This window comes from Cynara cardunculus, assembly GCF_001531365.2.
Source record: "Cynara cardunculus var. scolymus isolate 2C chromosome LG 7, CcrdV1, whole genome shotgun sequence".
Classification (NCBI taxonomy): Eukaryota; Viridiplantae; Streptophyta; class Magnoliopsida; order Asterales; family Asteraceae; genus Cynara; species Cynara cardunculus.
This window is the reverse complement of record NC_037534.1, coordinates 8,249,515-8,274,975: the sequence shown is the minus strand read 5'-3', so window position 1 is coordinate 8,274,975 and position 25,461 is coordinate 8,249,515. Positions and strand designations below refer to the sequence as shown.

At 36.8% G+C, this 25,461-nt stretch overlaps 1 protein-coding gene across 3 annotated transcripts; it reads left to right on the top strand.

Moving 5' to 3' along the window:
• LOC112515067 (ribonuclease E/G-like protein, chloroplastic) lies at positions 1–25,461 on the top strand. Of its 3 annotated transcripts, XM_025121693.1 has the most exons (15): positions 1–64; positions 172–207; positions 3,483–3,545; positions 3,710–3,780; positions 3,871–4,123; positions 4,213–5,606; positions 5,710–6,027; positions 6,153–6,194; positions 6,804–6,928; positions 7,963–8,110; positions 8,656–8,728; positions 21,866–21,978; positions 22,201–22,320; positions 22,864–23,016; positions 25,054–25,461. In XM_025121693.1, exons 5-15 carry the CDS (start codon positions 3,919–3,921, stop codon positions 25,240–25,242), a joined length of 2,880 nt encoding a protein of 959 aa, XP_024977461.1. In that variant the 5' UTR covers positions 1–64; positions 172–207; positions 3,483–3,545; positions 3,710–3,780; positions 3,871–3,918; the 3' UTR covers positions 25,243–25,461. The 3 variants fall into 3 exon arrangements, with proteins under 3 accessions (XP_024977461.1, XP_024977463.1, XP_024977462.1); XM_025121694.1 differs by lacking the exon at positions 172–207 and having other exon boundaries at positions 8–64; XM_025121695.1 differs by lacking the exons at positions 22,201–22,320; positions 22,864–23,016; positions 25,054–25,461 and having other exon boundaries at positions 8,656–8,870; positions 21,866–21,913.

Genomic DNA, 25,461 nt, shown 5'->3' with positions numbered 1-25,461 from the left:
GGCAGAGCTAGCTAGCCGTTTCAACCTGCTTCACTCTTTCACTACGTTCTGCAGAACCCACCTCGTACGCTTTCTCTACCCTTCATTTCTCTTGCTCATAACTACATCTTCTTACTTTCTTCTCTGTCTGTGTCCCATTTGTGGTGTCTGAATCTATTTGTTTTTATGCAGTAAGCTTTGGATTTGTACCGGTTTGAATCGTTTTGGGTAATGCTTTATGTGTCATGAAATGTCCTTCGTTTAGTTGTTTTTCTTGGTTTAGCTTTAATTGTCATGGTCTTGCTTTGCACACCAAGTGTTTGTGAATAAGTGTAGCCCAATTTCATTACTATGCATGCTCAACTTATTTACACGGCTGCTTAAAAGAATTTAATCGATTATTCCCCCAGTTCCCAAAAGGAGAAGTAGTTTTGTTTTTTTGACACTTCCCCTGGTATTTTCCAAATACAAAACTGATATGGGTTTTGATGCAAAATTTAGCACCAACGCCATATAATTCTTAGTATCTGACTGAAGTACACCATAGATAGGTACTCCATGTGACTTCAATAGTCCACGTCTAGCTGTCATTACATGGGAATGTTGGGGAGAAATTACTGTTTGCCTTAACAAGTTACAACGCCAATACCAAACAAGTGCGACAAACAAACAATCAACCATCAAAATGGAACAAAACGGATAGCAAAAGATACAACTGGTCATGATAAACAATATGGAAAACAAGCTATGCAACACCAAACATATAACATAGTTCCACAGCCTTTCGATTGTGCCCAAGATGATGTATATTATCACAAACTACAACAAAAATGCTTACCATTCGTTATAAGGAACATGAATAATAGCCAAAACAACCTACTACTTCGAATTTGAAGAGAGGAGAACAAGCCAAAATATATCTTATTTGTTCTAAACTAATGAGTCCTAAAATCCGATTTTATCCCCTTTGATGTGCGAATATGATCTATGGGCGAGTTGGAAAGTTGCTTGCAAGTCGCCTGATCTTTCAAATCTCAGCTGAAACCCTTATGATGTGATAGTTCAAAGTCGCCTACAAGTCGGAGTGTGCGACTACCCAAGTCACAAGCAACTTGCCTGCATGTTACAACAAATGTACCTAGAGTTTGACACCCGAGGAACTCATTTGGATGTGAGTTCACAAGTCATGTGTGAGTCGCCTGAAGCGTGCTAAGTGAGTATCACAAAATTCAACAGGGAACAAAGGGGGTAGTTTTTTGGTTGGCCCAAGTGATTGGACTTGGAATTCACTTGAGTAACCCTTTTCCATGTTCACATTTCTTTTACTCTTTGTTTTCATGGATTGGTGTTACCACTTTAAGCTTTATTGAAGCTGTCCAAGTGGGTGTGTCATAAGGGTGTAAATTTGCTGTCCATAAGAGTGTGAAATTATCATAATGTTATGCTCAAATATCTAATGAGGTGTAAATGTTACTTGAGCTTTGTTCATATATGTTTATTCATTAAAGTATTTCACATGAAAATACTGGTATTATAACAGGGTTACCTCTCTTCTTGGTTAAAACATGGTTACCTCTTTGTTTTCATGGATTGGTGTTACCACTTTAAGCTTTATTGAAGCCTGTCCAAATGGGTTTGTCATAAGGGTGTAAATTTACTGTCCATAAGAGTGTGAAATTATCATAATGTTATGCTCAAATATCTAATGAGGTGTAAAATGTTACTTGAGCTTTGTTCATATATGTTTATTCATTAAAGTATTTCACATGAAAATACTGGTATTATAACATGGTTACCTCCCTTCTTGGTTAAAACATGTTGCTGAACTCGAGTATAAAAAGTTTCAACTCCATATGTTTTTCATATGCTGATTTTAGGGTAAGTTTTTATCACCTTGCAAAAGTTTTGATGCACCGAAGCATTTCATTCCATGAAATGCTTTACTATGCGTATATGTGTTTGCTGTTGGAGTTTCCCATCTTGTTCTTGTCGCTAATATGTTGGCCACCTGGGATTATAATTGTAACAATTGTTCATTTTATGCGCTTCAGCAATCACTCATCAGGATTAAAGGAAACAAAAAGCTTATGTTGCTTTTCCATGAAAAAACCATATCTTCATTATTCACGAGGGGTATTTTGGGGTTAGCCGTACTATGAATGAGGCTGATCTTAGTTGGTATGGGTATCATGTGAATTATCTAGAATCAAGTCAATTTTGGGATGGTAGGGAACTGCTATGCTGTCCACCTCCAAATAAAAGGCCGCAATGTGCTACATTAAGCTATTTGGAAGGCGTCTTTTGAAATTAAGAATCACTTACCTTTCAAACATGTTGGTAATTAGGTCTCTGGGTACACCACTAGCACTTCTTTTGAGGGTACACAAGTAGAAACTAAGAATTGAGAAAATTGCACCAAGCTGAATCCATTCTACGCTTTTTCTGAAACCCAAATTTCAGTTCAGTTTATGTTGCTGACAACATGTGCAGTCTGAAAACTGATTGGAACCAAACATTTACTTTATATATATATATATATATATATATTACCTGTCGTATAATTGCGAACAACAAGATTGATAAATATGCACATTTATAGTTATTACAAATATCTTGTCTTCAACATAGATGATATTTTCAATTGTTGAGATATTTAGACGTCTATAATTGTTTTCTGCATGTTATGTTGAGACAACAAAAAAAAATTCCAGAACATCATATACTAGCTCAACTTATGTAACTTTCAGCAACATTTGTACCAACATAAATTACAAAAAAGGAACTCAAATCTAATTAATGTATCAGCCAGGATGAGCTTGAGAAGACATTCAATGAACACTGTTGAAAACCAAAACTAATTAGACAACTTAAAAATGACAACTTAAGCTACATAAATCGGTAGGTTTGGTTTTAGAAAGATAGGAGACTAAATCTTGCGTTGTGGTTCTGGTTTGCTCAGAAACTGAACTGCAAATGTACACATTCATGTTAAATCTCTTCAGCATTTCTAACAAAGGGAGAATACAATTGTTTTTGTGCATCGACTTGATGAACACATGAAAAGAATAGAGTATCCACATTGGGCCATCTTATAAGGATTAAGGAATGCCCTTTTTAGACAGCAATGAAATCCCCAAAGTTCAATATGTATGACTCAATAGCTTCCATACGTATAGATCAAGTGATGGAATGACCGTGCGATATCTTACCTTCATTGCACATTCAAACAGCAATATTTGTGGTATGAGATCTAGAGAACCTAGTTGAATTTTCTGCCCAAATGTTTTCATTTCCGTTTTTGTCAATCAGTTTCTCTAATGGCAATTCAGTAGCATTAATTATTCACATGAATGCCATAAAAATATATCCTTAATAATTACAATGCCTAGATAGGATTTTTATTCCACTAATAGTGTTTAATCTGAGCATAAATATGTGACTCTTTTTGTGTCTTACTTCTCTTTTTATTGATTGATATTAATGTTTTTGCGTCATGTTGCCAGCCTCGTGAAGTTTGTTGTGCAATCTTCAATGCTAGTGAACTCTGCACATGATGCTCTTTGAAGGTAATCATTTTTTATGCAAACAGTTACTTAAGCTACCTGGAGAGTGAGAAGTTTGCTCATCAGCAGGTCATTTACCTGGGGATGGTCATGTTATTTCTCCTACTATACATTCTAAGCAGTTGATACTTTTTGTTTACCGTTTCACTGTTTCATCTCACTTACAGATATCTCTTTGGACATAGTGGATGCTCTAGTGTGCATGCATACTCTTTCATAACATCCATTAGAAATTCATGTAAGTAATGGTTAAGAACTGAATTAGTTTTCATTTACTATGATAAATCGATGGTTAAGAACTGTGATGTGGTTGGTTTGATTTCATCAGATACATGGTCAAGGAAGTTTTTTGTGTAGTTGTTTTGTCAAGGGAGGTATGCAATCCTTATGTGACACCTTCTGGGTGTTCAGACCTGAAGTTTCTCTTTCATTGCATCTAGCTAGTAAAAAGAGCAGAAAGATATTGCTGAGGAAATCATTGACTAGATCTTGTAGCAGAAGCCCTTCACCTCATATTTTTGGGTCGTGGATTGTGGAGACATGGTTCCCTGGACAACCTTTGATTTCTGCTCGAGCTAGAGGTATTGATTCATATGGCAGTTTTTCTATATATTAAAACTTAGTGGTCAATATGTTTCTGAACACTCAAATGCTTCCAGTGATTTGACAGATGAAGGAAAAAATTTGGAAAATACTGGAAGTGACTTTTTGGTCTCAAAACAATTATTGGGTGATCTGGATTTTGAGGAGGACTTTGGTTCTGAAGATATAACCTGTGCAACTGAGAAGGGCACAGGTCTTTATGGACCATTCAGCAGAATTTACCAGCCTGTAGAGGAACCCTGGCTACTTGAATCTTCTGACTTTGATCATTTTGTTAGAGAAACAGATTCTTCAAGTGGTTTAACAGGTGAAGGCAATATCTCGGATGACCTTATTGTTGATGCTACAGATTCCAACTCTTTGAGTCAATCTATACATAGCCTAGAGAATAAAGCGAGTTCTCTAAATAATAAGAGTCTAAAACGACTTATCACTGAAAGAGAGTACCCTGTTGAGGAGCCTTGGTTATCTATTGAGGTTTCCAGGGATGATGTCTCTGTAGAAAACAATGTGGAAAACCTGGATCCCCAAGGCCTGCAAATTGCAGAAATATTATCTCTTGATAAACTGGGTCGGAGATCTGTTGGAAATGAAAAAGAAAATCAGAGACCTCTTGATGAACTCGAAGAAGTTCCCAAATTCTTTTTTGATGATGAGGGTACTGTAGGTACGCGGGAGGTATCTGTTGATACGGTTATATTGATAAACTCTTCTTTGTGTACCATGCAAAGGGTTGCTGTAATGGAAGATGAAGAATTGGTTGAAATATTACTGGAACCTATCAAAAATAATGTGCAATGTGATAGTGTATATATAGGAGTAGTCACAAAACTGGTTCCTCACATGAGTGGTGCATTTGTAAACATTGGGCACTCCAGGGCTTCTCTTGTGGAAATAAGGCATAATGTAGAGCCATTTATATTTCCTCCATTTGGCCATCACAAAGAGCACAGATCTGTAGATGGCTCTTTGCTTGTTGAGCTTCTAGAGAATCCAAGGACTAATGAGACCAAACACAAATCAGAAGAAGTGGAAGTTATTGATAACATAGAGGATCATGATATTATCCATGATCCAGATCAAAATCATCATGATGATTTTGGAGAGCAGGACATGGATGAGGAATTTGATGTAACAGAAGACTTCCCAGGAAACGCCAACGGTGGTGTAGTGAGTTCTGTGTTATACATTAATGGTGAGAGGAATATATTTCAACCAATTGGAAGTTCTCATGATTCACAGCGTCAAACCATGACTGACATTACTGTCAGCATGAAAAGATCTAACAATGCTGACCATCAACTTCAAGAAATGGAAAGTAACAAGGGTTCATGCGCAAGTGGAAGTAAATGGGCCCAAGTTCAGAAAGGCACTAAAATAATTGTACAGGTCGTCAAAGAGGGATTGGGTAGCAAAGGCCCAACATTGACTGCTTATCCAAAGTTAAGGAGCCGATTCTGGGTATGTCTATATTTCGAATATGCTCATGCCCTTTAATTTTGCCAGTCCATGCTTCAGGACCTTAATCTCATTCTTTAAAAAAGGAATTTTAAATGATGTGCAGATTCTGTTGACTCGTTGCAATAGAATTGGAATTTCCAAGAAAATTTCTGGTGTGGAGAGGACTCGCTTACGAGTCATAGCAAAGACTTTGCAGCCTCCTGGCTTTGGTCTTACCGTAAGGACTGTTGCTGCTGGTCATACCTTGGACGAACTGCAGAAGGACCTGGATGGCTTGCTTTCAATGTGGAAAGGTATTACTGAACAAGCAACATCCGCAGCCCTTGCAGCAGATGAAGGTGTGGAAGGTGCAATTCCTGTTATGTTACATAGAGCAATGGGGCAAACACTATCTGTTGTCCAGGACTATTTTAATGACAAGGTAAAAATGGGATAATTTTTGCTTGCACTTGGTTCATCCTCACCACGTTTGTGCTTTACTGTTAGAAGCTTTCTTATTAGATATCACTTCAAATATGTATTAATACTCTATTGGGCTGTCCTCAGGTGAAGAAGATGGTAGTTGATTCTCCAAGAATATATCATGAGGTATGACATGGGCAATGTAATCAAAATATGTCTGTGGATAGTAGTTATTTAGCATTGTTATTATTTTTGTCTACTCTTGTGTGTATATTTATATCTTTTTGAAATGTTGAAGGTTCAAAAATAAATACATAATTTTGTTCTATTATCTTTCTAAATGGAAGTCCACAGGATACCTTTATTTTCAGCTCGTCCTCCTTACCTTCTACATCTATATAGACACCAAAAACAATGTGAACAGCTTGTAGTAGAAAGGTCAGATTGTGAAAAATAAGAGTGCATGAGACTCTTCTACTATGGTTATCCTCTTAACACTAAGATTTTGGTCTGCTTCACGAATCAGCTAGGGTAGAATACGGACCCTTTCCCTTGCTAAAGTTATTTTGTTGGACTAGTCCATTTTTGTAGATTCTGGTTGCATAAACCATAAAAGAAAGCCACGATGATAGTTAACAGCTACACACGTTTCTTCAGTCTCTTTGCTTGGTGTTTACTTCAACCTGGTCATATTTGAATGCCGACATATAGTCATTTCTTTTAAATGCAATCTGAACTTTACTTCCATCGTTTATCAGCGTCTTAATCTTCACTTCTCCTGTGAATTGCGTTCAGGTTACAAACTATCTTCAGGAAATAGCTCCTGATCTCTGCGATCGTGTTGAATTATACAACAAAAAGAATCCAATCTTTGATGAGTACAACATTGAGGAAGAATTGAACAACATGCTAAGTAAAAGGTGAGAAGCAGTAAGGAAACCACTGCGCTGATGATTGTCATATTTTTAGAGGATATGTCGTGTTGTTTCATCTCTTTTGTGGCTATCCGATTGTACATAACATGTTAAACTAACATAATCAGGCAAGTCCCAAGACTGCTATAAATTAGTCTTACATGCCAGCCTACTTATAAAATACACCCAAAGAATTGGTTAAGTAATTGTCAAGAAGGCTTGTTTAACCCAATAAACGTATGAGTAAGCATAAGCATCAAGGGCAATCAATCTTGAGGGTAACTGGGTGCTTGAAACTGTACAAATATACTTAAATAATCACAGGATCGCTTATATTGAAAAATCAGGGTTGCGTTTAGTGCTATCTTCAGCACATCTCATCTATTCCTTTCTATTCCCTGAGCAAAAGCTCTGTAGCTGTCTTCTAGTGTGAGGAATATTCTTAAATTTCATATTGCCTCTCATTGGACCAATGATGCAACCTGTTGTTTCCTATTTTTTGACATGTTGGGCAAGGCAAGAGGATGGGAACGGCTGTATTTGTAAATAATCTGATCAAGCCTTCTATGATTTAATTGGTTGCTTGTCCATGGATCTTAATGCTTTCCGTCTAAAATTCATTGCACAAACTTACTTCTGATTTACCTAAGGTGAAATTACACCGAAGAAATAAGCAAATATGAAAAACCACCACTTAGTTCCACACTGGAAGGCAGAGAATTGATAGTCTCTAGAATTTTCAAGCCATATAAGTTGACTAGAACTTTTTATGTAATATCCACTTCTTCTATCCTTTTGTTCGTTTTTTTGCCAGAGTACACAAGGTATTGCCTCAGTGAATAAATAATAAATTGGAAAACTGAAGTGAAGTTGGAAGAGAAAGCCATTATCCATGTGAACTTTGTTGTTAATTTCGTATATTAGTGTTTCTAATGGGACCGAAAATCTCCACTTCTTACCTTGAGCATATTTTTTGCTGCCTGATTTGCATAAATTTTTGCTAAGTTCGATGGGAGTTAAACACACCTTTTGTTTTGTAGGGTGCCACTCTCTAATGGAGGTTATTTAGTAATTGAACAAACTGAGGCTTTGGTCTCTATTGATGTGAATGGAGGGCAGTGTATGCTTGGTCATGGAACTTCACAGGACAAAGCCATCCTAGAAGTCAATCTTGTAGCTGCTAAACAAGTATGTTGAGGCCAATCTTGCCAGCTTTTCATACTGTGTAGGAGATCACACACACACACACACACACATAAATAGATATGAATATATATGTATGTATGTGTCTGTGTATATCATGTCATATAGGTCCCCTAAAATGTATGGCAATAACATGTGTTATTTAATTTACTGGAGAAGTGTCGGACAGGGGTCCATTATCAATGCCAAGCAGTCTCGGTTTGGCACTTCCTTTTATGATTCTTCTTTCTTAAGATATATCTTTATCCTTATGGTTAAAGCAGTGGAAAGGACCCATCAGAATTATTGATTATTATTTCTGTGTTGGGGATAAGCATGTATTATTGTTGATTGTAGAGGTTCATATTATTAGCATATCTTACCCCTTCAAGTGTTTTTCTTCTTTTTCTAGTCAGAAACAGCCAAAATTTTGGTTGTGGACTGTGTGGTGAAGGCCTTGTTATGGTCGACTGCAGTGATCTAATATGGTTTTCAACCCAAAAGTACATTTTTCTCACTAAATGCTAAAGGTTGATTTCCAACTATTTCAGATTGCTAGGGAATTACGATTGAGAGATATTGGTGGCATTATTGTGGTCGATTTCATTGATATGTCGGATGATTGTAAGTCTCTCTCTCCCTCTAGCTGTGTATGCTTGTGTGCGTGCTTTTGTTCAGAAATTCTCAAACAAGAAAGCCGGTATCGCATGCTTATTGCCTAAGTGGCTAAAATTATGAGCATCTTCTTAAGGCATGTAGTGAACAGGTCAGTGGTTCATGATCTTTCAGAATTAAAAACAAATTGTTGTATTCAACATATACTAGTGATATATGTGTTAGGTGGTTGAGCTCACCTTGTTGCTTGTGGACTTGTAATTATGGATTCTATTCATAAATACTATGATAGATGTTTCCTGCTGCTACTTCAGAAACTTTTCTTTCAACTGCTCCTCTGATCTAGTTATCATTCTTGTAGTTGTAGAAAAAATTGCGTTATGTATTAGATATAACTGTGTGTGTGTATCGTGTATTATAATAATTAGGATTTATAACATTTTGTTTTTCTTAATTTTTTTGAGATTTGTTATTTTGTTCCCTTAAAATCAGGAAAGTTTGTTGTGTATAGGTGATACATACAGAGATTTGTGATACTAAAAAATGATATCAATAAGAAATACATTTCTCAACATGGTATCATAGCTCTCTTGATCCCAACTCCTCATCTGCCGGTAGTCTTCTTCCAGTAGCCTTCCAGCAACCTCGGCTGCTGTTACTCCCATCTCCATCAACAATTTTCTTGCCGTCATTCCTATCCTCAACGCCTTATGCTTCATCTGCAACCTACTGTTGACTGCCACTATCTAGACGCGTCTCTAACCTCACATCATAAGTGAAGACCCGAAAACTTCGTTTTGCTTCAAGGCCTTATGTTGGATCCAACAAAAACTAATAATCTTTGATGCACCGCAAGAATCCTTAGTTAGAATTAGAATGGGATTCCATTCACAGCCAATTGTCACTGTCAATATCTCTTCCATTTTTGTACTTGATTGTTGTTCATTATGAGCACAACAACCAAGACCTCCTCTCCATCCTTGGGAATCCGATCCAGATTCGAGCCAAAGACGACAAATTCTTCTTCTTAATCATCAAGAATTCACCCCTTCGTATCACATGCCACTGACTTAATGGCCATAACTACCTACAGTGGTGTCAGTAGTCATAGTTCATTCATATTTACGTCTTTGGTAGAGGAAATGATGATTATCTAACTGGAAAGGTTGTTACCCCCAAAGAAACTGATTCCACATACAAATGAAAGTCAGCAAACCATAGGGTCGTGTCATGGTTGATCAATTTTATGGGTCTGGAAACTGGAGAGAATTTTCTTCTCGACAAGACTGCACTAGAGATATGAGATATGACTCTTTAAACTTGCTCCAATTCTAAAAATACACCAGAACTCTTTGGAGAGAATTTTCTTCTCTAGAAGATCGCACTAGATATATGGGATACAACTCATAATATGATGAAACCTACTCCCGTTAGAAAAACGCATCTGAAATCTTTAAGATTGAAACTGAACTCTTTGAGCTTGGAATCAAGTGTTACCCAGATTCACAACTTCTCGGCATGTTTGAGATGATACCTGGAAATTGGTTGAGGACGCTGCTCTACAAAAAGGTTAAAGATTGTTGATTGAAAAGGACAAGCAGATGCTTATTAGGCCTTAACAAGGACCTTGACGAGGTGAGGGGGAAATTACAAGTATCAAATCGCTTCCTACTATTTGAGAAGTAGTTTTTGAGGTTTGAAGAGAATGAAACAGAAGGAAACTGAAGATGTTCGAACACACAAGTGTCTCAATCTTGGTTAAACGATGATTACTCATAATTTGACCCAAAACCATAAACCACGGAAGACCTTGGTGTGAGCACTACAGGAAACCTGGACACCAATACTTCAGAGGGAAATCTCCTTGCAAGAGAGCAAATTTAGACACTGCAACCCAGGCAAGTCTTTCTTTCTCCTAAACCTATCTCATCCTTAGTTGAATCACATTTCAGATGTTGAATCATCAAGGTGGTGCCTCATGTTTTTGCTGCAAAACTCGATAAATTTGTGCCATAGATCAGATGGAAGTATTGACATGTTCAAAGCAAGGTTGGTGGCCAAGAATCCACTCAATCATAAGGTATTGATTATCAGGAGACCTTTGCTCATGTCACCACTAAAGTCAATAATATATGAGTATCATTACCACTTGATGAAATTTGTGACTGGTCAATATTAGTTAGATGTGAAGAAAACCTTTTTAAATGATGATCTAGAAGAGGATGTTTACATGGAAATTCCTCTAGGATTGAAAAATCTTCCAATGGTAGATTAGTGTGTAAACCACCATATGGCCCAAAAACAGTCTCCCCGGGCTTGGTCAAGTTGTGAGGTACAAATATACTTGGTATTAGACCATACTCTATTTGTGAAGTTTTCTGGAAAAGGAAAGCTAGTCATTCTTATCGTCTATGTAGATGGCATCATCTCAAGGAACTTCTTACATTTGAATTTGAGATCAAAGATCTAGGACTACTCAAAGATTAGTTGGAAAAATGATCTATCTTTTGCACACTAGATTTGACATTGCAATTTTTGTTGGAGAAAGGGCCTGTTTGATAATTTTTATGATTAAGCGATGTCTAGATTAAGATTTTCTCTCTCGATTAAAAAGCTCTCTGGAGTAAGAGACTGTATATGGATGGATTAAGCGCTAAGTGTAGAATGGTCATTTGTTAAGTGTTCTGAATGTTTCTGAAAGATAAAATGCTCTTAATAGAAGTCTGTTTTACAATGTTCTTAATGGACAATTTTTCAATCAATTTTATAAGTTGAAGAAGAAATTATGCAAAAAGATTTAAGTTATTTATCGTCGTTATCTTTGCCTTTTCATTATTTTATCATGTTAAGTAAATCAATAGTTTAAAGAACATCTTTATTTTTGGGTTGTCAAAAGAGTGCAACAATTTTTTTTTCTGGGAAAATAAATTTTCAAATTAATCTATTTACCAATAACAATTACTAAAAACTTATGAGAAATAAAGTTTTCTCGGTTTTATTAGATTTTTATTTTCAAGTTTTAGTTAATGATAAAATTATAATCAAGTTTATAAAATGAATATCTTGAAGAAAAGGAAAAAGAGAATGAAAACAACAAATGGCTTTTTTATTTTGTTTGTTAAGTACACACTTATCCCCCAATATTGATATGGTCTAATGTAACACCCCATACTTCGCATATAACATATATTTCATATAAAAGAAATATAGATTACACCACATAAGGTCCCAATAGTACAAGGATTTAATATCTACAAAATTTACATCTGAAAAATTCCAAAAGAATATCCCTGTACTACACATGTATATCAACATGTATCTTCAAAATATAACAAGCAACGGGCTGATCTTCAAAAGGTAGATAAAACATATAAGGAAAATAATTATATTTTCCCTTTCCCCTTAATATCACGAGACCCCGCTGCTCCTGCAATGCACATTTTCAAAGTAAAATGAGGGTTAGACCGGAAGGTCTAGTGACAAAATTCCTTCTTTGCAATTACAGGGTGAAGATCACCAAATCCTGTTTTAACTATCTTTTGCAAATAAATAATTAAATTTCAGGAAAAAGATGCAAATCTGCTTGTTACTCAAATTATAAAACAAACAGACTCATAATACATAAACATATTCCCCGAAATTTGCATCTCTTAACAGAATACCAAGTTATAAAATTCCTCTGGCTCGGAGCTCCTCTGTCTCTTAAGGAACAAAGCTCTTCTCTTAAACCAGTCCCTCTAGTTGATCAGAGCTTCTGCTCTTACCAACTAGAGCCTCTGTACTCCCTCCTAAATATACAAGTCTAATCTTAACCAGAGACCCCTCTGGACAACCAGAGCCTCTGGTCCAAAAGATGAACATTTGATTTTTAAAGAAAAGAATAGTAAAACGATAACCAGAGCTCCTCCGGTTCTCTACTTTACTTATAAAAGATATTTAAAAAAAATTTGATTTAGAAAAGATTTAGTTTTAAAAGACAAAGTTCAGCTACAGAGCTCAGATACAGAACTCAAACGCATAATGCGTACATACCACTTCCATGATACAGAGCCTTTGTATAGTATATACAAAGCCTCTAGGTCATGAAACCCCAAAAATACTTGAGAAGTATTCCACACGACCAGAGGTCCTCTGATCCATCATAAAGACCAACCAGAGCCCCTCTGTATCTTTTCAAAGTTATTTAAAAATCCATTTGGAATCATAAGCAATTGATATCTCTGGTTATAAATCGTTTTCCCCTTCTCAATAACATCAATGTAATCATTTCAAAAAGAACAGTTCCTCTAAATCATCAAGTCATAAAGAAATGCTGATTTAGAATTATTGCATCTTATGGTGATACTAACAAGAGTTATAATATTAATCACACCCACAAATGCCACCCTTATATCCATATGTACACCTCTCCTTGATATGCCACCCCTATTCCCTCTTTAAGACAAGGTTTCTTCTTAGAACAGAGTTATGTCACCACGTCTGGAAATACCCAGTTCCATACCAGAACAGACTTATGTCACCACGTATGGGGGAACTATTTTTCAAAACAAAGTTTCTTACCAGAACGGACTTATGTCACCACGTCTGGAAGAAACATTTCTCAAAACAGAGTTTCATACSAGAACAAACTTATGTCACCACGTCTGGAAGAAACATTTCTCAAAACAGAGTTTCATACCAGAACAGACTTATGTCACCACGTCTGGAAGAAACAATAGTATCTTTTCCCAATTCACAAAAAGATATAAAATACTCTTTTTACAAAATATAACAGTTTAAAACTGTTTAAGCACCTTTGTGATTTACCACCATTTTAACACACTAGTATTGGTCAATAAACCCCTTCACCGGTTAACTCTTATCCAGACAACACTATCCGGACAACACTTAACCGGACACTCCTACCCGGACAACACTTTAAAGAGAATCAAACAAGCACAATGATCACACCCTCATCGGACATCAAGTGTCGGGGCACACCCTCATTGGATATCAAGTGTCCGGATACAATTATTCACCGGTCAACACATGAGTTTTAAACATGTATAAACAATGAGCGATGAGCAACTATCAGGTCAACACATTGTCCGGTTAATGTTCCTCACCGGACAAGGCTCTTATCGGTCAAAACATAAACCACATACTCCCTCACCGGATAAGGTTCTTACCGGTGAGGAGTCCTCATCGGACAACACTGTCCGATTATAAACTCCTTACCGGTTGATACATATAATAAGAACATATATATAAACACCAGCAGATTCATTTAAATCATAAAACCAGTAATCTTAACAATATTCAAAGGCTGTTTTTTAAACAAAACTCACCTTATGCAGATTCAGAACTTTGAAAGAAAACAACAAATAAGAATCAACTTCCAAATGATTCCCAACTTCAGATTCCAAATTTAGCAAGAATTACACACTGATTTTTCTCACTGGTTCTTTCAAAAAATGGCAAAGAAAACTTGCTTCTTCAAAAGTGACACCTTTTTATACTTGCCTCTAAAGGAAGGCGGTTGGGAAATATTGCAAAAGTCTTTTTCCTTTCTTCATATAATCATGCACCCACATTAGCACATGCTACATATGCACATCAAATTCATGCATAATAAATAAAAAACATATTTCCTTACCACTACTTTATGCATGATGCATATACATACTTTCCATGCATGAAAATATGCACACACTCACATATTAGTTTCGTGTAAGCATGTATCCACATGATCAATTATAGCAATTAATCAAATATTCACGTGATTACTTAATCTGGTAATCACATAACCATTACCTCAGCCAGGACCCGGTTGTTACATCTAATGAATATAATTTACCTGCATTCTTATGTTCATCTTTGTGATACATTTAGATGAATCCCAAGTAAAGAAAATGATGAAGGCTGCAAAAGCTAATGAAGGGAAATTAATTACAATCAATACAGTTAAAAATTAAACTCAAAGTAAAACATTACAGGACAAAGAAACAGATGGCAAGATCACAATACATATTAAAAAACGTTACAAAGTCCGAGTTGGAACCCCAAAATCATAATTGAGTTAATCAAAACCCTAATAAAAATTCTATGTAGATCCTGAAAGAAATAGCTTGGTTTCGATGACTGAAGATGAGGGACGACGTGAGGAAAGAGGAGCATTTGAAACGAAGAGAGACTAGGGACAACGAAAGGAGAGGGGCTGCTTTGGACGAGAAGAGGGACGATGAGATCGAGAGGAGATGATACGAGGAGGGGCAATGTCAGGATTTCTAGTCAGAGGGTGGGTAGAACGGGAAATTTGGAGCTGCTGTGAAAGGGAGGGAATGGTGCATGACCCGGTCAACACTGATAGAATGCATTAAGAGGTAGTTTTTTATTCATCACACTCCCACTCTCACCGAAAGCCTCTTTTGCAGTCCTAACATCAAATGGATGTCAAACAGGCCCTGAGTCAACTTAGGCACAATCATAGTAAGGAACACCAATAAGTGGTTTATTGGATTCTAAGATACTTAAAAATGTCTACTACTCTTTTTTCTGGTTAAAGGAAAATGACCACTAGTCTTGTGTTGTGCTTCAGAAGGCATGAAAACCGTAATATAGAAGTCCACTCAAGTTCTAGTTGGGATGGAAAATTCATAGGTTCAAAACACCAACGAGTGGGCTAACATCCATATATGTGCGGGAATTTGGTTACTTGGCAAAGCAAGAAAAAGTCGATTTGTAGTCTCCAAAAGTAGTGCAAACTCTGAATATGGTGCTCTTTCCTTGGGGCTATGTGAATGACTATGGATCAAAAGATTGTTAAAGGAACTGAGAGTTAAAGTTTCTGAATCCATAAAGATGTGCAGTGATGGCCAAACATCTACAAGTATTGACAAAAATATCGTCCATCATGATAGAACGAAACATGTGGAGATTGACGGACACTTCATTTATGAAAAAGCGAACATTGGAATCATATAACTTAGCTATATTCCTTCATGGATGTAGTTTGCAGGCATTCTAATGAAGGCTCTGCGTAGAACCAGCTTTGATGAATTCAATTTGCGGTTTGAGTTGCATAACATATACATCAAAACTTGAGATGGAATGGCATATTATATATGTATATAATAATTAGGATTTGTGACATATTTTTGTATTCTTTTTTATATTAGGTCATGAATATGAAGGCTTGTAATACTAAAAAATGATATCAATAAGAAATATATTTCTTCTCACCTTTCCCCTCTCATCCTTTTGCCACATACATTTTGCATGCTAGAGGTTGGATGCAAAACCTAAAACTCTTATTGTTTTTTAAGGCTCAACACATGATGTTAACGGAGTAGGTGCATCAAAGCCTGTTGGAATATATGGAAAATCAAGCTAGAGATATCACATAATCTTTGTGCTGATTCTTAGGGATTAATTTCATAATTTTTTATTCTCTCTTTATCAGATAGATTTGTATTATTCGTTAGAGACTGATGCATAGGAACCGTTACAATTTTACTTTTGTATAAATATGTACATCGTATTCATGTTGAACTACACATCTTTTCTCTCATTGAATTCTTATTTGGTATCAGAGCCCGAGGATCCATATATGCTTCTATGCTCCAACACTGGTCCTATTCCAGTTTCTTTTTCATCCTACTATAGTTTGGATTCCTTTACTCTCTTTAAATTGGTGCAAGACTGAACTGATTTTTTTTTCCTTCGTTCTATTGAGAAATTCATCACAATCCACTGTGCAACATCATGACAAAAGAAACAGTGGTATCTGAATCTTCTACCAATTCACCGACTCAAACCTACAGTGATAACTCTCCCTTGGTGATTACTGGTCGCAAACTCGATGGGAAGAATTTTCTACAATGGTCTCAGTCTGTCCTAATGGTCATCCGAGGAAGAGGCAAACTGGGATACCTCAATGGTAGCATCCCTCACCCTAGTTATGCTGATAAGCAATATGAGGTGTGGGAACTCAACAACTCAATTGTGATGGCATGGCTCATCGATTCCTTGGAAAGTAACATCAGCCGTACCTATCTATTGTTTAAAATTGCAAAAGAAATATAGGATGCAGTTAATTAAAACTACTCTGACTTAGGAAATGCCTCCCAAGTGTTCGAGATCAATATGAAGTTGAAAGAGATTTGTCAAGGTACCTCTGAACTAACTACTGTAATTGTTTGAAAGTCTTATGGCAGGAACTATATATGTTCTATGAAGCTGATTGGGGGAAGTCGAAAACCATGTCATATTCAAGGCACCCTTGGAGAAAGAAAGACTACGATTTCCTAGCAGGGTTAAATCGTGGCTTAGATGAGGTACGTGGGAGAATTCTGGGCCAAACCCCTTTACCATCAATTTGTGCAACATTTGCTGAGGTTCGCCGTGAAGAAAATCGTTGGTATTTAATGCATCAGCCATCAAAGGGAAGCTAAACCAGTCTCCAATAATGAGAATCATCCTATAGAGACCTCTGCACTTGTCTCAAAATGGCCACCCATTTTTAAGCCCCCCTGAAAGAGGATATTCTAGGCAGAACAAGCAAGGAGATCGTGTATGGTGTATTCACTGCAAGAGAACAAGCCACACACGTGACAAGTGTTAGAAGATTCATGGATATCCATGGGCAAACAAGAATCAAACCGCATCGAAGGCGCACCATACATCATCCTCACTTGTACCAAAGGAACTACCTACCTCAGATGAGGTAATGAATGTCCAACTGAATATAGCCTAATTAGAGACCCTACACCAACTCCTCAACAAACCTATCAAAGGTAATGCCTTTAATGTCCTTTCTAAATCCAATAATAATAACCATTGGATCTTCGACCCCGGGGTCTCTAATAACATGACCGGCAACTACTCTCTATTTCACACTTATAGTTCCTGCCGCAATCAATCTAGGGTAAGGATAGCCAACGGATCCTTCTCCCTGGTTACGGGAACAAGCTTGGTTCGCCTCACAGATCAAATCACACTCACTAAAGTTCTTCATGTTCTAAAGTTGTCTTGCAATCTTCTATCTATTCACAAGCTCACTCAAGATAACTAATACTTGGCTCTATTCTCTTCTACTTCCAATCGGGGAGGATGATTGGCAATACTAAAGTCAAAGATAGACTTTATATTTGGGAAAGCAATGAATCCAAGAATAAACAAGCATATTCAAGCTCAAAAGTTTCACCTTCCAATAAAGACACCATCCCGATGTGGCTAAACTTTCAGTACCTTAAACATTTGTTCTATTTCGAAATCAAGATTTTGGTTCCTTTTTTTTGTGAAATTTGCGAGTTATCAAAACATGCTTGTGTTCCCTATTCTCTAAAAGCAAATCAGGTCCATCAAATTTGGGGAGAGGTGTGGTGTTTGGTGGTGATTCTAGGAAAAAAATTTATGGGATGGGACAATTAGAGTATTATGTTGGATTTCTCAATTTTCAGCACCTTCAAGGTTGAGGAGACCATTTAAGGACTCATCTTCATTTAGAGTCTCCCCCTGAAGATGAGGCCTGGGATAATAGGGCTCAGATTCGAAAAAGGCGATGTCTTTAGAGACAAAGAGTCGTCGCAAGGTTGGTGAGAAACACTTGTATCCTTTTTGCGTTGATGAACAACCAATAAAGGCACATTTGTGTGCACGGGGATTAAGTTTGGACTGATTTGGATCACGAGAATGGACGAAGGCTGTACATCCAAAGATTTTTGGTGAAAAAGAGGAGGCTTGAACTAGTGAAAATAATTTCTTTAGGACATCATTTGGGGTTTGTAGACTAAGAACTTTTGAAGGTAATCGGTTTACAAGGTAACAAGCAGTGAGAACAGCTTCACCCTTTAGATATTTTGGAATATGCATGGTGAACATTAAGGCACGTGCTATGGCTAGTAAGTGTCGGTTCTTTCGTTCGGAGACACCATTTTGTTGGCGTGTGTTCGGACATGAGCTTTGGTGAATAATGCCATGATCAAAGAGGTAGGTTCCTAGAGTGGAGTTGAAGTATTCTCTACCGTTATCGGTACGGAGTGTGTGGATTGTTGTTTGGAACTCATTTTGAATCATGGTGTGAATGATTTGGAAGGTTTTCGGGGCTTCTGATTTGTCTTTAAGGAGATAAACCCAACATAGGCATGTATGGTCATCGATGAATGTGATAAACCATTTTGATCCAAAAACATTTTTTATACAGCTAGATCCCCAAATATCGCTGTGGATTAATGAAAATGTTGACTTTGGATTGCCAAGAAGTTGTTCCTGAAAACTGTTCTTATTAAGAGAATTTTGGCCCCTGTTACAAAACTTGATACTATTTGAGTTTTACTCTCCTTGGCAGCTAATCTTGATTGGCCTCTAATGCAATTGGATGTTAAAAATGCGTTCCTAAATGGTGAACTCAATGAGGAAGTTTATATGGATTTCCCCCCTGGTTTTGAAAACCCTGAAGGGAAAGTTTGCAGAGTGAAGAAGTCACTTTACGGGATAAAACAATCACCAAGGGCATGAGTAGTAACAAGTAGAGGATACAGTCAAGGACAACAGATCACACTGTGTTCTTCAAGCACTCAGGAAATGGTAAGATATCAATTCTTATTGTATACGTTGATGACATAATCATGACTAGGGGTGGCAAAAAATGACCCAACCTATGAACTCAGCCCGAACCCAACCCAGAATTAGCAGGTTGGGTTGAGATTTTCAATCCATTTAAATAAATGGGTCAACCCGTCTAACCCATTTAAATAAATGGGTTGGGTTGAATTTTTCAACCCATTTTCAACCCACTTAAAATATTATATAGGTTTATTTTATTCTTAATATTATATCTATTATATTAACTTTTTATTTTTTATTTTGTTTCTTAAATAAATTGGCCCAAGTTTCAGTATCACAACTCACGAGTTAAACGATGCTTCGATTTTCAATCCTTCATACAATATCAGTAATTCAGTATCATGAGTCTCGCGTCTTCAATTCTTCATCTTCTTCAGTCGATTTTATCAATCTTCGCCCCTTCTTTTGAGTTCTACTTTCTCCAATCAAAGATTTCGGTTGGTTTCAATTTTCGATTTGAGGTTGAGGCGTTGAGGCTTGAGCGATAGCAAAGTCATTCACCATTGCGGAGCTAAAATAAAGGATCTTTCGACTTTCGCTTGTGTTGTGTTGATAGAATCAAACAGTTCCCAATTTGTAATTTAATTTATTTACGTAGTACAAATGGAATCGCATCTTGAGGCGCTATGTGGAGGTGCAATCATGACAGAGAAGATAGAAGATCAAGAAGAAAGTAATATCGAGAGTGAAATTTGAACAATTTGGTTATATTTGTGGTTGTGTTATGCTTTATTCCAAAAAGTTAAATAGTCTAGTTCTTTTTTTATTTAAAATTTTAAAGTTAAATGGGTCAACCCAAGTTCAACCCATTTATTTAACAGGTTGGGTTAAGAAAATCGTAAACAGGTCAACCCGCAGTCAACCCATTTAAGTAACAGGTTGGGTTGGGTTGAAAAATCTCAACCCATTTTATTAAATGGGATGGGTTGGGTTGAGATTTTCAACCTGTTTAATAAATGGGTTGAACCGAACCCAACCCAACCTGACCCATTGCCACCCCTAGTCATGACAGGAGATGACTTGGAAGAAATCAACCAACTAAAAACCTACGACCTTGACCGCTCAAATACTTCCTAGGAATGAAAGTTGCAAGAAGCCAAGAAGGGATCTCCATTTCACAAAGGAAGTATGTACTCTATTTACTAGCAGAGACAGGAATGATGGGGTGCAAACCTGCTAGCACCTAATGGAACCCAAGAAACTGGGAGCTGAGGAAGATAGCCCAGAGGTTGATAAAGAGAGATATCAAAGACTGGTAGGAAAACTCATCTATCTCTCTCAAACAAGGCCTGATATCACTTCTGTTGTGAGTGTTATCAGCCAATTTATACACTCCCCAAAGGAGAGAGACATGACAGCGACCTATAGAGTATTGAGGTACTTAAAGGGAACCCTTGGAAAACGACTGCACTTTAAGAAAGGAGAAAACTGGTTTATTAAAGTATTCACAGATGCTGACTGGTAGGACCTACCATAGACGGACGCTCTACCAGTGGATATTGCAGTTACATATGGGGGAATCTTGTGACTTGGAGAAGTAAAAAACAACCTGTTGTATCTCGAAGCACTGCTGAGTCAGATTTCAGAACAGTGGCGCATGGTATATGCGAAGGAATATGATTGCAACGTCTAATGGAGGAGATACGTGTATCGTTCAAATCCACTATGTACTGCGATAATAAAGCAGCAGTAAGCATAGCTCACAATCCTGCTCACCATGACCGAACTAAGCATGTGGAAGTAGATCGGCATTTCATTAAAGAAAAACTTGACTCTGGAAGAGTGTGCATGATTTACTTACCCATAACACAACAAATAGCCGACATACTGACAGAAGGCCTTACAAGGAGATTATGCGAAGATCTTACTTGCAAGCTTGGGATGATTGATATATACACGCCAGCTTGAGGGGGAGTGTAGGAATGCGTGGAAAATCAAGCTAGAGATATCCCATAATCTTTGTGCTGATTCTTAGGGATTAATTTCATAATTTTTGATTCTCTATTTAATAGATTTGAATTATTCTTTAGAGGCTGATTTATAGGAACCATTACAGTTTTACTTTTGTATAAATATGTACGTTGTGTTCATGTTGAAATACACATCTTTTCTCTCATTGAATTCTTATAAAGCCGATATTATCTTTCTACAAACAATGGGGAAGCTGAATTTTAAGGGTTGCCTCTGAATAGAGGATATGTTTCAAAGGGATAGGCACAAAATATAATAAGACAAAAATTTCAACAAAAATAGAAATCCAATCAATAAGAAATCCATGGCCCAGCAAGCTTTGGCCAGATAAAATGATAAAGAACCCAAATAGCGCTTCTATATGGCAGTTCGTTTCAAGAATGAAGTTGTAAACTAAACCAATTCAAGTATATATGGTCATTTTTTTTCCAATGGTAGTTTAAATGTTGGAAAGAAAAAAATTCATGAAATATGTGGTTGTCAGAGATGGCTCTTTTAGCTTCTGTAAACTGCAATAAAAATCAACATTACATTATAGTACATTTCTTCTTTGCTAATATCTTTCTTCAGCAAATAAGCGATTGGTCTATGAAGAAGTTAAAAATGCAGTTGAGAGAGACCGCTCATTGGTTAAAGTCTCTGAACTTTCTAGACATGGGCTGATGGAGATCACCAGGAAAAGGGTATGGCCTTTTCTTCTCTCGACTGTTACATGTAGTTTTTGATTTACCGAGTTCATGAAAAAATAATTAATTAATTAGATTTAAACTTATTTGACAAGAAAACGAATCATTTTGGGTCTCCTTGAAGTTGCCTCATGAAGTATGATTTGAGAATGTGCATGATGTCATTAACCTATGGTTCATTATTTTTCTAGCATAATAACTCTATGCAACTCTTGACAGGTACGACCTAGTGTGACATTTATGATCAGTGAACCTTGTTCTTGTTGTCATGCTACTGGGAGAGTTGAAGCTTTGGAAACCTCATTTTCTAAAATCGAGCGTGAGATTTGTCGTTTGCTTGTGAGTAATTCTTCCAACTGCAGGAGACATATTGCTTTATTTACCAATCCGGTTCAATACGTTAAAAAAGCTCAGACTTTTCATATAGTGAGGGGATTGTTCTGAACCCGAAAGGGTTGATGGTCAAGGCTTGGGACTTGGCTCAAATCCCATAAGTGCTATCAATTCTTTAGGGGCCAAACCCACTAGCTAAAAGGCCTAAAGTTTGCCGGGTTCATGTGAATAAGGAACTTTGCATAAAGTTTGTGGACTAGTTGGACCAAGGCGACTGACATTTAGGTAAAAATGGATGGTTGCAAATGGTCAATAGAAGTTGCTAAATTTCCGTTATTCATAATTTCAAGAAGATTCAATGAAAACCTTTAGAGGTCGATCCAACTGGTCAGACCTTGAGTTTGCTTCTCATTGCTCACCAGTTCAGTCCCCTCCCCTGGATATGCAATGAAAGATTTCCTTATTACTTTCATTCTGGAATCTGGTTTCTAATAGACATAATTTATCAATTAAATACTTGTTTTCTAATACATTTTTGCTTTGTGTTAGGTACGAATGGAGAGGCCAGATCCTGGAAAGCCTGAAACTTGGCAAAAATTCGTTCTGATGGTTGATCGGTACATGGGTAGTTACCTGACCTCTGGAAAGAGGACAAGACTAGCGAACCTGAGTAGTTCTCTTAGAGTATGGATCTTGCTCAAGGTATGCTCGAGTACTATTTTACTCCCAAATAAAATGTCCAAAATGTCCACAATAAAAAAATTTTAGTTTAAGAAATGTGTAATTATTACTTCTTTTAATTAACTGAATGACAGACAAACCTTCTCTCCGTCTCATCAACGCTTAAATATTTGTGCATCATAATTAAGCGTAAAGTTGGAAATTTTGTAAATTATAACTATCTATTTTTTTTTGAAAATGGACACTTATTTTGTGACAAACTCAAATAGAAATGTCGACACTTATTCTGGGACAGAGGGATGCATCTCAACTAATGCAGAATTGCATTTATAGTAGCAATAGCTACTTAGAGAGAGACTTTAGCGGTGAGGTGCCTATCCATATGCACATCATTCTATACCTCTCATTTTTATTTTTGTCAGTTATCACTTGTATTCTTACACATGTTCAATGTGGGTCTACTTAATGGTCAACTTGCTTGTCATTGCCATCTTTTCATTTCTTCTGATCAGTCAAGGGTTTCTTCCAAATAGATTTAGTGCACACAAAGTACCATCCAAATTTGCCTCCTAAAGTAGACAACCTAACTAGTATGCGGACTGTAGCGGCAGAGTGAGGCAGATGGGTGAAAGAATTGTGGAAGGTTTTAGGGTTTTAATTTGATATGGGTAGTTCAGTAATTTTAAGTTTGAAACTCATTTTGTTAACTTCCGATTCTTGTTACCAACCACACATTGTCTAACCAAATCAGATTCTCCCTCCATACGTTCCCTTCATGTCCTGTCGTTAAATTCCTCCTGATGATCGGTTCAGTAGGCGTTTTCTTTTATGTTTACCAATCTTGTTCTATCTCCCTATTTTTGGTCCACGTATTTTGGTGGGACAAAAGATGCAGTTTTGTCCCATTAAGTCCTGTCTTGTCCCAGTCTAATGTCGCGCCAAACATGGGATAAGAAGTGTTTGTTTTGTCTCGTTCCATCCTGTCCGACATACCAAACCCACCAAAAAATTAGCTGAGCCTGAACTTGAACATACTAAACTTCATGTAGTCATCATGGTAGCTTTAGAATTCATCAGTTATTAGAACAGCATTGTCTCCCAAAAATCTTGAACAATTTCAGCCAAAAGATTTCCAGAGTTAAATAAATCACCTACTATGCCATTTGAGTAACAAAAACCAGTCGTCTATGATCTAGAGGAACATAATATGTATCATGACAGAAGAGGATCCAGGATGACAGGAACAAAATCAGATCCCTTTTTAACTGTAGAATTGATCTGATAATACTTGGACTTGCTATGTGCACTGCTGCACTGTCCATTGTCCTCATTTTACTGATCTAAAAGTTAATGTCTTGCTTTTGTATGTGTTTTTCTTTTCAACTTATGGAGTAATCCTTCTTTGTTCTCTACGTATTTTTCACCTTTTCTAGATTAATTTTTGAAAATATCCAAAATAATTAGTTAAACTTCGGTTGGCTTGACAAGACAATGAAACATCTCCAACAAGCATGTAGAACTTAATATTTGCTTTACGATTGTCACCTCACTTCCCACCGAAATCACTCATTGGATCATGTTCAGTTTTTATACTATCGTCATGTGTGGCAACCATAAGCTATCTTATTTCTTTTAGCTTGTTGAAGAACTATCAATTGGTTGGCCATAATCTAGCTTTCTTAAAAGCTACTTCAAGTAGTGTTTTAATAAGTTCCTGGGTTTTATTTTCACTTACTCCATTTATTCCCTTGTATATTTCCATTAGGTTTTCAGCATGTCTTTTAAGTCATTTTACATTGTTATCTAGCTTAAAAGCTAGTTTTTATCCAACATGACTAGCTTATCCGCTAACAACTAGTTTTTCAGCTAATAGCTAGCTTATCAACCAACAGCTATTTTGCCAAAGATAGGTTACTATTTCAATTGATTTTTCAGCTAGCTTATCAGCCAACAACTAGCTAGATGAGGTTTAACAACTAGCTTTTCAGCCAACAACTAGCTTATTAGCCAGCAGCTTTTCAGCTAATTACTGCTCTAACTACTACTTTGATACATCAGGTTGCAAGAGGTTTTAGTAGGGGTGCATTTGAGCTGAAGCCACTAGCAGATTTCAAGGATCATAAAGATGAAGCTCAAATTAGTAGGCCTGCTAGGCACCCATTGAAGCCGCCGCACGCCACCGGAGCTATGCCCAGAAGAAAAGTCACCATCTTTCCCATCAAGAAGTGGAAGACTGGTGGTAAGTGAACAGCCATGCCAATTTTCAGGTTTGTGCACATATTGGACGTCCAACAAACATTGTTTTATTTATTATCTGAAATATTATTCGATAGTAAAAAAATAACAGAATTATATAAATGATCATCTGTCATTGCAGTACATGCTTTTTTGTTATTTAAAAATCTGAAGTATTATTCCTTGATATGATGATTTTTCACAATTTTGTAAATGATCCATCTTTACTAA

What these genes read in the sequence shown, in the direction of transcription:
- LOC112515067 (XM_025121693.1), top strand. Translation starts at nt 3,919, where the DNA reads ATGCAATCCTTATGTGACACCTTCTGGGTGTTCAGACCTGAAGTTTCT. An exon ending in AGGACTATTTTAATGACAAG is followed by an intron (nt 6,028 to 6,152) that starts GTAAAAATGGGA and finishes GGCTGTCCTCAG; the next exon opens with GTGAAGAAGATGGTAGTTGA. An exon ending in CATTGATATGTCGGATGATT is followed by an intron (nt 8,729 to 21,865) that starts GTAAGTCTCTCT and finishes ATCTTTCTTCAG; the next exon opens with CAAATAAGCGATTGGTCTAT.